Here is an 18,382-nt window from a genome sequence, read left to right as displayed (position 1 = left end):
CTGATGAACAATATTAACTGTTGAATATAATAGAATCAGAGATATGGAAGGGGAGTGGACTGACTATTCTCAGGGAAAAGGGGAGACGGGGTTGTGGGAAGAGACTGAACAAAAACTGTGCACCTATGGATGAGGACAATGGGGGGTGTGGAAAGGGCAGAGGGTGGGGTGGGAACCTGGCGGAGGGGAGCAATGGAGGGGGGAAAAATGAGGAACATTTGTAATAATATGAACAATAAAGATTTATTTTATTTTTTTAAAAACATATCCAAAAGCAAAACACAGAAACGTACAAAGTTAAAAACAGAGAGAAATAGAAGATAGAAGCTAATAGAGAAGGCAAATGTGAATACCAGGATGGATATTGGAAACAAAACAGAAACCGTTATTCTACAAACACGACCCTCCAGCTCCAGGAACACAGTGAGCGGTGCTGAAGGACTAACTGCAAGAAAGATGGCAGAAAGCTGGAGAAGGCCGAAACCGGTTTGGCTCAGTGGATAGAGCGTCGGCCTGCGGACTGAAAGGTCCCGGGTGATTCCGGTAAAGGGCATGTACCTTGGTTGCGGGTACATCCCCAGTAGGGGGTGTGCAAGAAGCAGCTGATCGATGATTCTCTCTCATTGATGTTTCTAATTGTCTATCCCTCTCTCTTCCTCTCTTTAAAAATTCAATAATTTTTTTTTTTTTTTTTTAAGAAAAGAAAGCTGGAGAAGGTCCAAGGAAAGGCCTCTGAAAAGACCCAGAGGACAGGAGGCTGCAGGTGGGAAGCTAAAGGCTTCCGATTCTCCAGTGGAGATGAGCGAGGCTGCCACTGCAGTCATTCCCAAGTACAGCCAACACATTAAATGAATGAACGAGAACAGGAAGGCCTTGGCTGGTGTGGCTCAGTGGAAACAGTGTGGTCCTGCGGACTATAGGGACCTGCGCTCAATTCTGATCAAGGGCACATGCCCGCGTTGTGGCTCAGTCCCCAGTACGGGGCTTGCAGGAGGCAACCGATCCATGATTATCTCTCTCACCACTGATGTTTCTTTCTCTCTCTCTCTTCCTCTCTGAAATCAATAAAAAGGTATTAAAAAAAAAAAAAAAAAAAAAAAAAAAGAACAGAATAATTAGACCTCACACAAGGCCAGCATCAGCGAGGACCCCTCAGCACTGGGGACGAGTGCCGGACAAGCGTACGGCAAACCTGTTACCACAGGAAGCAGAGGTAGGGCGCTCAGTGGGGAGGCAGCCTGGGGAGAGCCCTGCGCATGGCAAATGGCCTCGGGAGGGAGGCAGTCTGTTCCGTGCCCTCCACCTGCTCCCCTGACACCCTGACTGAGTCTCTGCTCCTCACTATCCACAGAGCCGTACCCGAAACTATGAACGATGCCGTGAACATGAGCGTGCTCCCGAGAGATCACTCAAACGTGGGGACGGGCTGCCCAGGAGCTGAGGCCCCTGCCGCCTGAGCCTCCGCAGACCTCGCAGCACCGGCACCCACGCGGGCATGCTGACGGGGTCTCCACATGAGTCTGCAAGGCACAGACATGGCTGAGTGTGCCCACACGATGCCGGGCTCACGGACCTGACAGGCCACAGCTCAGAAACCGTTATTCTACAAACGGGACCATTAAGTCGGCCTGTGCCCCCGGCCCCCCGCCTCAGCCCAGGGAGGAGTGTCCATCGCTGTCCCTGGCCTCAGGCAGCCCAGAGAGCAGTGCCCATCACTGTGCCCGGCCTCAGGCAGCCCAGGGAGGAGTGTCCCCGGCCTCAGGCAGCTGAGGGAGGAGTGCCCATCGCTGTGCCCGGCCTCAGGCAGCCCAGGGAGCAGTGCCCATCGCTGTGCCCGGCCTCAGGCAGCCCAGAGAGGAGTGCCCATCTCTGTGCCCGGCCTCAGGCAGCTGAGGGAGGAGTGCCCATCGCTGTGCCCGGCCTCAGGCAGCCCAGAGAGGAGTGCCCATCGCTGTGCCCGGCCTCAGGCAGCCCAGGGAGCAGTGCCCATCGCTGTGCCCAGCTCCGGGCGGGACAGGCTATGGAAGGTGGCTGGTCAGCGCGGCCCTCCAATGCCAGGCTCCTCCACCTCTGGCAGGCACGTCTGGGCCACAGCGCGCTGACTTACCATGGCTTCCACTCCGCAGGCAGCGGGGCCACGATGCCCTCCCGGGCCAGCCACATCAGCTCCGGCTCCTTGCTGGGATCAATACCTATCTCTTTGGCAAATTCAAGGATTTCTGCAAGGAGAAGCAGGAGGGTAGAAAAGTAAGAGAAGTGGAGAGGTGGATGAAAAGAAACACAAGTCACAATCAACCTGTGAAATGATACGAAATACGTATGCTGGTCTCTGCCAGTTCCTGAAACAGCTCCGAACGCCCTTCAATCTCCCGAGTCCTGGGAGTTCTGCCCAATGAGGAGACTGGCCGGGCTCCTGGGCGCCCGGGATGGGCCTGGTCACCAGAGTTCAGGGCTCACCCCCCATTCTCCAGAGGGGAGAGGGTTGGACGTGAGTTCATGGATCACGTCTACACGATGAAAATCCCCGCCAGAGCTCCCAGGAACCCGCCCCGGTGCCGGGAAGACGGCACATGCCAACTCCGCGGGACAGCACATTCCCAGGGCATCAGTGCTTGAGCTGAGACCAGCCCTGGCAGAGAGGCATCGCAGAATGCTCATCCTGCTGGAGGGTGACAAACCTGGGCATTAGGAAACAAAAGAACTTTCTCAAAGGCCCAGCGGGCATGTGGCGGCCAGGACCAACTCAGTCACTGATGTCGCAGCGGCTCTGAGTGCCGCCTGGGCAGTCACCGTGGGCGTGGGTATGGGTGAGAGGGAATCAGCCTCTGCCCGCAGGAGCCTGCATCCAGCAGACGCAGCGCCAGGCAGGAGAGCCGATGAAGATGCACAGAGAGAAGCTGCTGATAAACATCAGGAAGGAAGCAGATGCGGCCTGAGATGGCGGTCAATGGAGGGGCACCTTTTAGAAAGGACCAAGCAAGCCCGGCCAGCGTGGCTCCGTGGACTGGGCGTGTCTATGCCCCAGCCTGGGTTGGTTGTGGGCTCGATCCCCAATAGGGGATGTGCAGGAGGCAGCCGATCAATGTTTCTCTATCATCAATGTTTCTTCCTTCTCTCCCTCTTCCTCTCTCTGTAAGAAATCAACAAAAACGTACTTTTTAATATACCATTATTTATTTCAGAGATAAAGGGAGAGGGAAAGAGCTAGAAACATCAATAATGAGAGAGAATCATTGATTGGCTGCCTCCTGCACGTCCCCCACTGGGCATCAACCCTACAACCTGGGCGTGTGCCATTGACCAGAATCCAACCTGGGATTGGATTCTTCAGTCCGCAGGCTGACGCTCTCTCCACCGAGCCAAACCAGCTAGGGCAATAACAACATAGTTTTTAAAAAGGGCCGAAGTGAATGATTGATAAACAGCCTAAAAAAACAAAGAGTCAAGGAAGGCTTCTCGGAAGGATGCCACAGGGGACCTGAGGGAGGAAGGCACTTGGGCAGGAGAGCAGCTCAAAGGGCCGTGGCAACAAGCAGCTGGGCCCCGGGGGACGGTCGGACAGGCCAGGTGACCGGCAGGGTGAGCAAGGACACGGCGGCCCAGGTGCGCCCGGCCAGGGGAGGGCCCGGTCCTGCACAGCCTGCCCACGCCGCTGCGGATGTGAGGCTAAGCACCACGAAGATTCCAACCCTCAGAGCCCTCAGATGACCCGCCTCACATTTAACGGGAACACTCCTGTGCTCAGCAGAGAGGCTAACTGGGGAGCACTGAGTGCCCGGGGAGAGGAATGGGGGTGGCTTAGGACTCGGAAGCTCAGACTGAGCAGAGAGAGTGCTTAGTAAGAACCTGAGGAAAACACTGGACTCGTTGAACGGGGTTGAGCAGCGCTAACAGGCGGCCACAGAGGCAGAGGGTGCAGGTCAGCACAGGGGCTACAGTCGGTTTCACCAGCTGGTGCGGCTCAGAAGTTGAGCGTCAACCTATGAACCGGGAGGTCAGGGCTGGATTATGAAAAAATAGTAACAATAATGTCAGGGCCAGGTGAAGCAGCAGGGGGGACCACTTTGTAAAGTACAAGATTTTCTAACCCCTTGGCTGTACACCTGAAACTAATAGAGAATAATATTGAATGTAAACTGAAATTGAAATTTTTTTTAATTTAAAGATTAGATATTTAAGAAACAAAATGAGCAAGGGATGTACAAAACCTGTATGAAAATGAAGTTAAATCACTCTGAGAAAGAGAAAAAGATACCAACGGGAAGGAAGACAGCTTCCTTCTTGGGCAGGAAGACAGCTTCACAGAGACCTCTCCTCCCAGGGCATTCATAGAGTGAACACAGTTTTTACCCAGATGCCAAGTCCCCACACCCAGGCGCTGCCCAGAACTGACGATCACGGGGAGATAAAATAAGGAAGAGGAGGGCCTTCCGCCTGCTGGACAGAGGACTCAGGGTGAGCCTCAGGGACCGGGCACACGTTCCCGTTATGGGCAGACCGTCCCGTGGGAGAGGAGGGAGGGGACACGGAGGCAGACGGCAGCCCCCAGGGGCGGGGACTGGCCATGGTGCCGGCACAAACCCAGAAGGAAACAAGCGTTCATCCTTGCGGTAGGAAGGCTTTTCTAACTGTGACACAAAATTCAGAGGCCACGTGAGAATGGACGGACACATTTAACATGAAAATTAAAAATTGCTATTGTACATGGCAACAAACAGAAATCTCCTGCTCTACGCAAAGCCCAGGGGTTAATGAGGGTGAAAGAGTTCTTTCCTGCCCCCAACAGGCCTTCAAACCATCTGAATTACAAGCAAAATGTGTGTGTCCAGGTCCATAATTCATGGCAATTTCAAAAGAATCTTCACCCCCAAAAACGGCACAGTGCTTCGAAGCGCAGGCCTTAAGAAGATGGGGTGCTGCCTGCTCCTGCAGCACCCAGACTAACACGGGAGCGGTGCAGAGGTCAGCATGCCCTGCACCGGGATGGCACCCAAATTCGTGAAGCGTCCCATTTTTTTATATATAAAAACTTAAAAAATAGAAGATTCCTGGGCATGGGTTCCAGCAGTACTGTTGGGAGAATTGTGTGACTGCAGAGAAGTCACTTCACCTTTCTGTGCCTTGGCTTCCTCCTCTGTGAAACGGGGACAATAAAGCACCTGACTCAGGACTTCCTGTGAGGAGGTACAGAGAGTTCTGACTACAGAGAATGCTTAGGATTTTGTTTTTATGGTTATTGATAATGTTATGTTGTTGTTTAAAGAAAAAACACTGCTTTAGTTTGTTCTTAAGAAATTGAGTTTCCCCTGGCCTCAGCACACACTGCATTTCATAATATCCTGTACTATTTTTTTTTAATATATTTTATTGATTTTTTACAGAGAGGAAGAGAGAGGGATAGACAGTTAGAAACATCGATGAGAGAAACATCAATCAGCTGCCTCCTGCACACCCCTCAATGGGGATATGCCCGCAACCAAGGTACATGCCCTTGACCAGAATCGAACCTGGGACCCTTCAGTCCACAGGCCAACACTCTACCCACTGAGCCAAATGGATCAGGGCCCGTACTATTTTCATTTAAATTAATCCCTGGTCTAATCCAAGGCCAGCACTTTTTCTAGAAAGGGTCAGACAGTGAATATGTTAGGCTGTGGGTCATATGCTTTCTGTCATGATTTCTCAGCAATGCCCTTGCAGCATGAAAGCAGCCACAGATTATAAATGGACAAGCATGTCTGTTTTGTATATAAAACTTTATTTATAAAAACAAGCAACAGGCCCAGCCAGCATGGCTCAATGGTTGAGCATTGACTTACGAACCAGGAGGTCATGGTTCAGTTCCTGGTCAGGGCATGATCTCCCGACAGGGGAGTGCAGGAAGCAGCCGGTCAATAATTCTCTCTCATCATTGGTATATTTTTTTTTTTTCTTTTTTTAAGGAGATGATTTTTTTGTGTGTGTTTTTTGTGTTTGTTTGTTTTTATTGATTTCAGAGAGGAAAGGAGAGGGAGAGAGTGATAGAAACATCAATAAGAGAGAATCATTGATTGGCTGCCCCCTGCACACCCCAAACTGGAAATTGAGCTCACAACACAGGCATGCGCCCTGACCGGGAATCGAACTTTGATCTCCTAGTTCATAGGTCAACGCTCAACATTGAACCATGCCAGTCAGGCTCATCATTGATATTTCTCTCTCTCTCCCTCTCCCTTCCTCTCTAAAATCAATAAAAATATATTTTTTTAAAAAACAAGCAACAGACCAGATTATGCCCATGGACTACAGTTTGCCAACTGAGCAGCCCTGTGCATAGACCATCTTGGCCTCAGAAGAATGACATTAAGTCAGAGGGGATCCTGCCCTGGAAGAGCTATGGCAGCACACACAGGCCTCTTACCTTGGTCACTGGGGATGTAGGTCTCATCATAGTCTTCCTCCAGGACCAGCTGGTCTCCTATGCGGATGGGTCTCCCAGCCATTGCTGTCTGGGCTCCAGGCCTAGCAGAGAGAGAGCGGGTGCCCGGCTTAGAGGAGACCAAGTCAGCTGCATCGTGGCCCCTCGGTCCAACCAGACCTCGCAAGCCACCCTCGCTGGGAACGTGCCAGATGGAACGTGCCGAGGGAACCGGGCCCCCCGGCTCTGTGCCGGAAAGTCATGCTGAACCCTCGGCGACCACAGGAGATCTAAGAACCAGACTCAAGAGGCTGGCTTCCTACCCCTCAAACGAAGAACGAACGAACAGCACAGGAGCCCGGCTGGAAAGCCCTAGTGACCAAAACAACCAACAGCACACAATGCACAGCCCCCCACAGCCCCGCCAGGTACCAACAGCCCCCATGTCACCCCCGCCAGGTACCAACAGCCCCCATGTCACCCGTCTCAACAGGGCCGTTTACACCCGACAGCACCCTCGGGAGCTCCCCCTCCAGGAAGGCAGTGCACTCAACCTCAACAGCCATGCAGCGGAGGGAAGCACGCCCGCTCGAGCACTGGCGAGGAGGAGTGGGGGGCCAGGGTCTGAGCGGGGAGAGCCACGCCAGGCGCGGGACACCGCGCAGACCACCCCCGGAGCTGGGCAGTGCGTGGCGGGGGCAGAGGTGGAAGCTGGGCAGACCGTGTCTCAGAGCCCTGACCCTGCCCCAGCAGAGGGGGTGGGTCCCTGTGGGCTTCCGTGACAGGAAGGGACACGGCGGCCTCTCTTTAGGATGAGAGCCTGGCAGGGGCGGCAGGGCTGCATCAGAGAAGGAGACTGGGCCCCAGAACCACGGAGGAGGCTGCCATCCCGGTGGGAGGCGAAGAGGCCTAAGCCAGGGCAGGAGCAGCGGGAACGGAGGGGAGAAACAGATGCGAGGGCCGAAACCGGTTTGGCTCAGTGGTAGAGCTTTGGTCTGCAGACTGAAGGGTCCCAGGTTCGATTCCGGTCAAGGGCATGTACATTGGTTGCAGGCACGTCCCCAGTAGGGGGTGTGCAGGAGGCAGCTGGTCGATGTTTCTCTCTCATCGACGTTTCTAGCTCTCTATCCCTCTCCCTTCCTCTCTGTAAAAAAATCAATAAAATATATATTTAAAAAAAAAAAAAAAAAGAAACAGATGCGAGGGACGCGTTGATGTCAGCAGGACGAGGACGGGAGAGGAAAGAGGGGAGAGGAGTCCACCTGGAATCCAAGGTTTCTAGCTTTGGGGGCGGGGCGGTGCCAAATGCTCCAACTGCCACGCTGGTGCCATTCTGGACCTGCTCCTTTCCCGTCCCCGTAACCACCCGGGACCCGAAGGCCTATCCACCCTCCCGGACGGCAGCACCCACACTGACACCCGCAACAGAGACAAGCCGCCTGCAGAGTAGCTGCCGCCCCTCCTGGCTGTGCCCCTGAGGAGGCGCCAGCCCCACTGCCACCACACGGTCTGAGGAGCAGGGCCTGGCCAGAGGAGCGGGCAGGAGACGAGTCCGCACAGGCGGGAGCAGCCGGCACCGTGAGCGCGGGAAACGGCCAGGCCTGGTCCTTCTGAATCTGCTCCGGACGCCCGGAGAGCGAGCCTGACCCCTGCGCGGGGTCCACGGGGGCTGTTACCGAGGCCCCTCTGCAGCCTGACCGCTGAGTGGTGGGCAAGCGGGGTCCGGCCTCGGGCCGCGCAGGGCACCACGGGCAGCACGGCAGGAGGCGGGCTAATGCAGCAGCACCTCCCTCCGCGGCCCGGGCCCCGGGCGAACCTGGCCTCTGCCACAGGAGCCCCAGGACAGCCTGCGGACCTAGCGCTGCCGACTCCACACACACACACACACACACACACACACAGACACACACACACACACACAGACACACACACACAGACACACACACACAGACACACACACACACACACACAGACACACACTCACACAGACACACACTCACACAGACACACACAGAGACACACACACACAGACACACACACACAGACACACACACACACACACAGACACACACTCACACAGACACACACTCACACAGACACACACAGAGACACACACACAGAGACACACACACACGGACACACACTCACACAGACACACACTCACACAGACACACACAGAGACACACACACACACACAGAGACACACACACACAGACACACAGAGACACACACAGACAGACACACACAGAGACACACACTCACACAGACACACACACAGACACACACACAGACACACAGAGACACACAGAGACACACACACAGACACACACACACACAAACACACACACAGAGACACACACACACACACACACACACACACACAGACAGACACACACAGAGACACACACTCACACACACACACACACACTCACACAGACACACACACACAGACACACACAGAGACACACGCACACAGACACACACAGAGACACACACACAGACACACACACACAGACACACACACAGACACACAGAGACACACAAACACACAGACACACACACAGACACACACACGGGGACACACACACACGGACACAGAGACACACTCACACAGACACACACACACACACACACACAGAGACACACACACACGGACACACACACACAGACACACACAGAGACACACACATACAGACAGACACACACACACAGACACACAGAGACACACACAGACAGACACACACAGAGACACACACACACAGACACAGAGACAGAGACAAAGACACAGAGACACACAGAGACACACAAACACACAGACACACACACACACACACACGGACCCTGCAGAGGCAGAGCCAGAAAGACCGAGAGCAGTGCACAGGGCCACTGCCCCGGACTTAGGGAGTCCAGTCCTCGGAGCTGCGAGGGGAGGAGAAGGGAAGATCGCTGGGGAGGGCGGGACCAAGGGCGGCCTGAACAGCAGGCTGAGAGTCAGTCACTCCCCCAGGCGGTGTCTATACAGGCCGGTGTCAGCTGCTCAGAGAAACTCTGCATCTGAGAAATGTTACCCACCCTGGACACATCCCATCTCTAGAAAGCACGGGCAGGTAAAGTCTCTGTCCTCGCAGCAAAGTGCCTAATTAGCCATATACACCGTTATCCACGTTCAACTATTTAAAAGTCAGAAAGGCCCTGGAAATCTGAATTCATGGATCACTTCACTGTCAAACAAAGCTGCCAGAAAATTGTTTTTTAAAGTGTGGATTATTTTGCCAAAACCGGTTTGGCTCAGTGGATAGAGCGTTGGCCTGTGGACAGAAGGGTCCCAGGTTCGATTCTGGTCAAGGGCATGTACCTTGGTTGCGGGCACATCCCCAGTAAGGGGTGTGCAGGAGGCAGCTGATCGATGTTTCTCTCTCATCAATGTTTCTAACTGTCTATCCCTCTCCTTCCTCTCTGTACAAAATCAATAAAATAAAAAAATTAAAAATAAAAAAAATTTAAAAAAAAAATATATATATATATATATATATATATATTTTTTTTTTTTTTTTTTAATAAAGTGTGGGTTATTTTCTACTGTCTTTCCTCACCTTGCCCAGGTCCAGAGAAGAGTGGGCAGGGCCTGGGCCAAAAGAGCAGGAACTAGTGGACTGAGGAAGGTGGTGAGAAGACAAAACATGTTTATTTAATGGCTGCCAGAGGTCATTTACTCATTTGGGCACCATGCAGGGAGCTGCGTTTACTCATGGCTGTGATAAAAGCCGTTCAACGGCTACTCCCCCGGGGTATGACCACAAGGAGGGTGACAAACATCCCAAAGTCACAGAAATGTACAATCATAAACGAGGTGAGAGCTTTGGAGGAAATGAGCCTGACTTGGAGCCTATGCTGAGGACAGGTACGTATTCACTGGACAGAGAGTGGAAAAGGAGTTCCCACAGAACCAGCAGCACATGCAAAGGCCCTGTGGCAGGAAATCACACCAAGCAAGCAGCAGCATGGCTGCAGACGCTGCTGGAGACATGGGCGGAAGCCAGGCCATGCCGAGAAGTGGGCCTTTAAAATGAGAAAGCCAGGAAACGTATGTATTTTTAGATATGCCTTCTGAAAAAATCATTCTGGCAGCCACTGGGAATGCAGACTGGAATGGGGGCCAGATTAAAAGGGAGAAGATCCAAGTGGCTGCAGAGAGATTAATAAGAAACCGTGAGCTAGTGTAGGTGAGAGGTCAAGATAACCTGGACTACAGGGGTAGCAGGGAAGATGAGATGTCTAAGACAGCAGCCAAGGTCTGCTTCTCCAAGTACATGGCACGGTCCTAACACTCCCTTCCAAGCCTGAGAATGCCAATCGTAGTAGCCACATGACCTCAGAACCGTCAGTGATGTCCTCTACGTAGCACTTACCAACAGGCCAGATGAATGTGATGAGTTCTACTGGCCTCCGGGCTGGACACCGTCAATGAGCCATAACAATTGTAGGGGAGGGGTCATCCAGTTGCACTCATCCATCTCCTGCCAATCCTAGAATCTAGAAAGAAAAAAAAAAAGTGGCTCATATACCTCCTCCAGGCAGCCCTCCCTGGCTAACCTCAACCACTCCCATGAACACATAACCTCCTCAGCAGTAAGGACAGTTTTCATGTATTCATAGGCATATTACTCCTGATATTACTTTTTTCATGGGAATATGTTCTGCTCCCTGTTAACCACAAACGTATGAGAGCCAGGCCTCCTCCTTCCTCTGCATTTTCTGACCAAGCCCAAAATACGGTATATAAACTGTAAAAGCTCTGTCTGCCTGCTGTAAACCACTAACATAGAACCAAGGAATCTCAGAGTTGGAAAACCTATAAGACCTTTGGTCTAACTCTCCCTCCCATGCCAAAATCGTCCTCTCTATTCTGTGACAGACAGCTAGTGGTCCAAGGACCAGCTTCGGGGCCAGAAACACCTGAATTCAAATCCCAGCTCTCTCCAGCTGTATGGCAATAAGCAAATTAGGCCAGGCCCTTCACCTCATGTGAATAATGGACACACTCATGATAATCTACATCAAAAGGTTGTTTGAGGGTGAAATGAGATACTTCTTATAAAATACCTAGCTCAGTCCCTGGAACACAGTACCTGAGCAGTTTTACTGATGTTATCGCCAATTCCATCGTTAGAGAAGTATAGATGAACCATGCACCAGTGGAGTCCCTCGGCCTGGCTTGCGCCCTCTTGCAATCCGGGACCCCTCAGGGGATGTCAGACTGCCAGTTTCTGCCCAATCCCTGCAAGCCAGGCTGAGGGACCCCACAGGTGTACAATCGGGGCCAGAGAGGGACCGTGTGAGGGCTCCAGGGTGAATCCGGCCCATCTTGTCCAGTCCTGATTGACTGGACCCCAGCAGCAAGCTCACCTACTGGTTGGAGCATCTGCTCAGCTTAGTTGGGAAGATAAACATGTACAGACGTATATACTGTGTGTGTGTGTGTGTGTGTGTGTGTGTGTATATATATATATATATATATATATATATATATATATGCAACCATTACGACTGGTTAACCAAAAAACTGGTGGCCCAGATGCTATGATGAGCATTAACCATCAGGGGGCAAATGCTCAATGCAGGAGCTGCCCCCTAGTGGTCGGTGCACTCCCACAGCCAGCTAACCTCATGCGGCAGCTTCCCCCAGCCTGCCAGCCCCTATCAGCCTGATCCAGGCATCCAGCCAACCTCCCATGGTCCCTCCTCCCCCCTGCATTGGATGAGATGGGCCCCAATGATTGCTGAACAGGCCAATGCACCCCACCCGTGCACGAATTCATGCACCAGACCTCTGGTGATCATATAAAATGTTAAGCACGTTAAGGAAAGTAACAAGAGACAATGGGGCACAAAAGGGCAACTAAGCGTACTTTGGAAGATGAGGATGGTGGAAGTGGAGATGATGGGTAAGCGGCAGCTCCCCAGGAGGGAGCAGGGAAATGTATGGCAGAAGCAGCAGCGTGCACAAAGCCAGGCAGGAAAGAATACGGGGTCAGAGAATTCACTGTGACAACAAAAGTTTATAATCACTGAACACTGCCCACATTCTAAAAACTGCACTATTGCGCCAAAACCGGTTTGGCTCAGCAGTAGAGCGTCGGTCTGCGGACTGAAAGGTCCCAGGTTCGATTCCGGCCAAGGGCATGTACATTGGTTGCGGGTACATCCCCGGTAGGGGGTGTGCAAGAGGCAGCTGGTTGATGTTTCTAGCTCTCTATCTCTCTCCCTTCCTCTCTGTAAGAAAATCAATAAGATATATATTTTAAAAATAAAAAAAATAAAAACTGCACTAATGTTTTACACACATCATCTCACCTTATCCTCAGCTAGGAAGAGATCATTGTCATTTTTCAAATAAGGAAACTGAGTCTCAGCAAGGTTTAAATCAGTGGTTCCCAATGGGGCACACGCCCCACAGGGGGAATTTGATTTTAAGGGGGGAAATTCGAGAATGAGTTATTAACAATTTTTTGCATTCTTATGGTTCTAGGGGCCTCATTTACAGCCTATTCATATACATTGTGACATATTTATGCATTTCAGTTCTCTATTGTTTTGAAACTTTGCTATTTTTTCTTGTCACTTCATATTATTATTTTCTTAACAATCTCGTAGTGATTTTTTTTCCTCCGTACTTCACCTGTCCTTTCTTTCGTTCTTTTATTTTTCTCTTTCATGGATGCCATGTTCTTTGAGACCAAGTTAATGGCCTTTTAGGCTTCCTCCCATGAATAGGAGCTCATTTTTTGAATAATAATTATGTCATGGGGCAGGGACATCAGGATTTTAGAGATGCTTAGGTGGGGCATGGCCAACAACAGGTTGGGAACCACTGGTTTAAATGAAACACTTGCCCAAAGGTGCACGGCTAGTCAATGGCACAGCAATACATGTGCACACCCACGTGCATGTGATTCCAAAGCCTGAGTCCGAGCCACTCTGACATGGCCAGAGTGCAAGGGAAGCGGGAGGAAGGAGCACCCTGTACAGGACTGTGTCCTGTGCCTGAGGAGTCATCCTGGGATTTCACGTCACCGGGACAGCTGTGGAAGCACTAATTCGAGGGCAAGCACAGAGGCAGAGGGGCCACGGAAGCAGTTACCCTGAAAGCACAGGCAAGAAGTTAGAACTAAAGTGGTGGCTGTGAGCCGAAACCGGTTTGGCTCAGTGGATGGAGCATCGGTCAGCGGACTAAAGAGTCCTGGGTTTGATTCCGGTCAAGGGCATGTACGTTGGTTGTGGGCACATCCCCAGTAGGGGGTATGCAGGAGGCAGCTGGTCGATGTTTCTCTCTCATTGATGTTTCTAACTCTCTATTCCTCTCCCTTCTTCTCTGTAAAAAATTAATAAAATATATTTTAAAATAAATAAAAAATAAAGTGGTGGCTGTGAGAATGGGAAGGAAGGCCAGGTTCTGTGGATATCGGGAGAATAACTGGGCTTGATGTCTTCAGCAAAGCAGGGAGAGAGGGGTGGGAAGCCAGAGCACTTAAGCCAGCTTCCTGTTCACGGCTGTCTTTTCATTTCTGCACCTTGCCAACAGCACACGGAGCATGCCGCCTAGAAGAGAGGAAATTCCAGCAAACGTTTGCTGCAAGTATTGGAGGAGTTCCAGGGGCAGCCTGGCTGTGAACGGTGAAGCCCTCCACTGAGACAGGAAGAACAAGAAGAGGAACAGGTGTGGGGGCCAGGAAGGTTGGGGAAGGTGCAGTTGGGGATGACCAGTAAGCCGATCTAAACAGATCTGAGCTCAGGAAAGAGGCCTGGTTGGAGCCATTAACTAGGTGGTAACCGACCCGCTGGCTGTAGTGAGTGGAATGGAAGGGCTGCAGACAACTGGGAAGGCTGTGTTAGAAACACCAGGAGAGCCCCAGGGGTGGCTCAGTCGACTGGAGCCCCCAGGAAAGGTTGCCGGTGCAATTGCAGGGTCCTTTCCCAGTGAGAGCACATACCTAGGTGCAGGTTCAATCCTGGGAGGCAACCAATTGATGTCCTTCTCTCTCTCTCTCCCCCTCTCTCTCTCTCTTCCTCTCCCCCCTGGGAGGCAACCAGTTAATGTCTCTTTCTCTTCCTTCCTCCCCTTCTCTCTCTCTCTCTCTCTCTCTCTCTCTCTCTCTCTCTCTCTCTCTCTCTCTCTCTCTCTTCCCCCCCCCCCATAAAAACATATCCTTGGATGAGGATTAAAGAAAAAAATCATGAGAGAAATCTTGGTAGCCAAGTGAGGACAGTAGATGGTAGATGTTTTCAAATCAATGCAAGGAAAGTTAAAAAAGAGAGGAGGGGAGGGGAGGGGAGGGGAGGGGAGGGGAGGGGAGAGATGAGCCCGAGAAGAGAAGAGAAGAGAAGAGAAGAGAAGAGAAGAGAAGAGAAGAGAAGAGAAGAGAAGAGAAGAGAAGAGGATGAGCTAGCTCTCTAACTTCCCAGCTGCCCCAAAGCGGGAAAGGGTCTGGCTAGCCCTGAGTCGGCCCCCGAGGAAGCTCTCCCACCAGAGAGGCGTCCCCGCCGGGCTCCAGCGGCCTTCACCCCGAGCAGGGCTGGTCTGCGAGCGCCGCAAGCTCTCGCCGCCGCCCGCCGGCCGCAGCGCCCGGCCCGGCCCTCCCGGCAGAGGCGCTCGGCAGCGGCTTCCTCACCTCGTCCCGCAGTCCCGCCCGCGCTCGTGCACACCCGCTCGTTGGCGCCGGAGGGTGCCTCGCCTCGCCCGCCCCTCCTCTCCCGGCCCCGAGCCCTCCTGCGAGGGCGTCCTCACCTGCCCCCACGCCGGAGGCTCCGGGCGCAGGTTCCCGGCGCCGCACAACTTCCAGCACCACCCCGGCTCCCCTCCCCGCTTCCAGGGACGCCGGGGGGTTGCCCTGCAGCGGCCCACAGCCACTTCCGGGAAGGGTAACGACGTCGCAACTGAGAGTCCCGCCTCCACCCGGAGTCAATAGGTCATAGAATGAGGGCTCTGACATTGGATTGGTTAGGCGTCCTGTCGGATCATGGAAGAGTGCTGCACCTTTCCCATTGCACAATGGGAGATGTAGTCCAAGATCCTCGATGTGGCTCCGCAAGGGACTAAAAGAAAGCTCTGAATTTAGGTATGGGGGGAATTCCTTCCCAGGCAGGAAAGGTGCATTCACTGCACTTATAGTAACGTGAATTACTAGGGCATTTTATTGTTCAATCACTTTTTAGTAGTGTGATTAATATCAAGTGAACAGTGCACTGATCATAAATAATCAACCCATAAGCCTCGAATCCCCCTCACTCCCCCTCCCCCCCAAAAAAGAAGAATGGCTGCATTGTGCTCTGATTAAATCAATGAGCACCTGACACAGAGTTAAAAGCCTAGTTTCTACTGTTCATCCTTTCACCAGAGCCTGGGCTCAGTTTGCATATCTGCAAAATGGGGATAATATCTGTCCTAACTATTTTGAATAGACTGTTTAAGAGGAAAAAGAGTGACATGGTGTATAACCCCTCCGCAGACTCTATTTGGCAGAAGGGTTGCTACTAATATAACTCCAAAGTGCTTTAGTTTTGCTTACACAGAGAACAAAAATCTTTCTTTCATATGTTCCCAACTTCCTACAGAAGGTTAAGAGTGGCAAAGACAACTCTGGCCATTATCAGTCAGAAAACTGGGGAACAGGAAAGTTAAGAGATGTTACTATAACCGGAATCGAGGTTCTGCTGCCTGCACCATGAAAAAAACAAACTCTTGAGACAGATGCTGGTGAAACCTAAAGAGGTCTGAGGGCTGAAGGATTCAAAGCCCATCTCTGCCTCTTAGTGAGGACAGAGGTTTTTCTGAGGAGGAGAGGCAATGCAGAACAAAGAGATCAAGGGAAGGGGGCTGAAAAGGTCTGCGTGCAGGCAGCTCAGTCCATTCTGATAAGGATCCTGAAACTGGCCAAACAATGGTCTGGTGTGCGTCCTCCTGCTTCTGCATCACTCTGGTTCTGTGTCGTCCTCGTTCTGTGGTTGAAGGCCAGCCAGGCTCCCAGAGCTGGGATAACCGAAGGCCAGTCTGCACCTTCTGAAGGGAGTGCCTGGGGTTCTTATAAGAGCAGGCCGTTTCTCTACGAGCTACACATTAGTCAGTTTCATGGGAACAGTGTCAAAAAACGGAGGGGTGGGTTACAAATCCCACGGTTACTTCACTGCCTGAAAAGGAGAATGCACACCTGGAGAAGCTCCTGATAAGGCCCATTGTGGAGGGGCGTCTGGCTCTCCTGAACCCCGCAACTACACGCCATTCAGAGCTGATGGCAGAATGGAAACCAGGTTGTTGTTCCTGTTGATCCCCCACCAGATTCCCAGAACGTAGTCCTCGTGTTTAACTTTAAACCTTGCTGTGGCAGTTCTGCCTAGACTGCCTTCATTCTGCCTGCACGTGGCAAATCCTCACTCCCCCTTCCTGTCCCCTCTCCTTAAGAGGCTCTCAGAGAAGCCAGAGCCCCAACTGGAAGGAACCAGAAGGGCTCACAGTTTACATCACAAACCTTGCACAAAATAGGGATTCAAAAAACCTTTTGTGGCCTTCCCTATGTTTAAGAACTTGCAGTCAATTGATTGGCTTTAATAGTCGTCAAAACTCTTAACTTTTGTCCCTTCGTATGTGTCCCTTGCTCGGTCAAGGGGAGAATAAAATGAGGGTCTTGGTGGAATTAATGGGATTACCTCACTCAGATGAGCAATTTGCATTTTTATCAGGTTTCCCTATAGGTTTGTACTCAGAAATGCAAACCCATTTTTAACGGCCCTCAGGCTAACATAATTAAGAAAGCAAGTCTTTGGGGGGAAGTAGCACAAATGACACACCAACGGATGTAATGCGCCCAGTAACGAGGAGAGAGACGGAACTTCACACGGTAGGTTTTCTTTTCCAGTCAGAGGTACTTAGGGGTGGTTTTTCAAAGACAGGGGAGGAAAATCAGTCTCAAATTTTATGCCCTGCCCCCAGGTCAGAAATTTCACTGTTAAAACACTTATTCTTGTTTCATGCTATTTACTTACAGTATACAAAATAATCAACCACATAATAAGAAAGAAAAACACTCACTAATCCTGCCATTTTAAAAAATTATATAAAGATGTGAAATGTTCCCTCTACACTTTCAATCCACCCTAGTTAATACCGGGAGCTGCCCATCCTCTCCCTCTGCTTTATTTTCCTCCATACAGTATGTCACCACCTGAAATACTGTATATTTACTCCTTTACTGTCAGTAAGTGCATGAGGGTGGGAGTTTTGTCCACTTTATTGTTGTATCCACAGTGCCTAAACAATGCTTAGAATGTAGTAAGCACTCAAAAAACATTGGCTGAATGAATGAATGAGTGAATGATGGGCTGAATGAATGAATGAGCAAATGAAGAAAGACATGAATCCCAACCCTTGGAGGAAACCACGTTTGGTTCCTGTCTATCAGAACTTTTCATGCTTATGTGGATGTAAATTTATACATAGACATGTATATACACATGTGCATACTTTTTGATTTTTATAGAAATGGGGTCATAATGTACTTACTGTTCTACAATGTGCTCTTTCATCTAACATGTCATAAACAGTTTCCAACGTGAATTTGATAAGAAGTTACTTCAGGCCTGGCCAGCATGGCTCAGTGGTTTGATATTTCCATTCCTGGTCAGGGCACGTGCCCAGGTTTTGGGCTCAATCCCCAGTGGGAGGGTGCAGAAGGCAGCTGATCAATGATTCTCTCACATCATAGATGTTTCTATCTTTCTCTCCCTATCTCTTCCTCTCTTAAATCAACAAAAATATTTGTTTTTGAAAGAAGTTACTCTATTCTGTTCTTCTTCTTGTTGTTAATCCTCGTCTGAGGTATTTTTTCCCCATTGCCTTTCCAGCATGGAAAAGAGGGAGGGAGGAGGTGGGAGACAGAGAAACATTGATGTGAGAGAGACACATCAATTGGTTGCCTCCAGCTGGCTCCCCAG

At 51.2% G+C, this 18,382-nt stretch overlaps 1 protein-coding gene across 4 annotated transcripts in view; it reads right to left on the bottom strand.

Annotated features, from left to right (window-relative positions):
• Positions 1–15,328, bottom strand: part of CEP164 (centrosomal protein 164) — a 65,005-nt gene extending 49,677 nt beyond the window's left edge. For 3 of the 4 annotated variants that reach the window (XM_045577591.1, XM_045577593.1, XM_045577594.1), the window contains exons 1-4: positions 15,183–15,313; positions 10,807–10,930; positions 6,401–6,501; positions 2,108–2,219 (exon numbers count right to left, since the gene is read on the bottom strand). In XM_045577591.1, the coding sequence (XP_045433547.1) occupies positions 2,108–2,219; positions 6,401–6,482 (194 nt within the window). In that variant the 5' untranslated portion in view covers positions 6,483–6,501; positions 10,807–10,930; positions 15,183–15,313. Of the gene's footprint in view, positions 1–2,107; positions 2,220–6,400; positions 6,502–10,806; positions 10,931–15,182 lie in introns of all 4 variants that reach the window. The other variant, XM_045577592.1, reaches the window with a different exon arrangement.
• Between the last annotated feature and the right edge of the window lie 3,054 nt (positions 15,329–18,382).

Source organism: Pipistrellus kuhlii, unplaced genomic scaffold (genome assembly GCF_014108245.1).
Source record: "Pipistrellus kuhlii isolate mPipKuh1 unplaced genomic scaffold, mPipKuh1.p scaffold_m20_p_9, whole genome shotgun sequence".
Taxonomy (NCBI): Eukaryota; Metazoa; Chordata; class Mammalia; order Chiroptera; family Vespertilionidae; genus Pipistrellus; species Pipistrellus kuhlii.
This window is presented reverse-complemented; position numbering and strand designations above follow the sequence as displayed.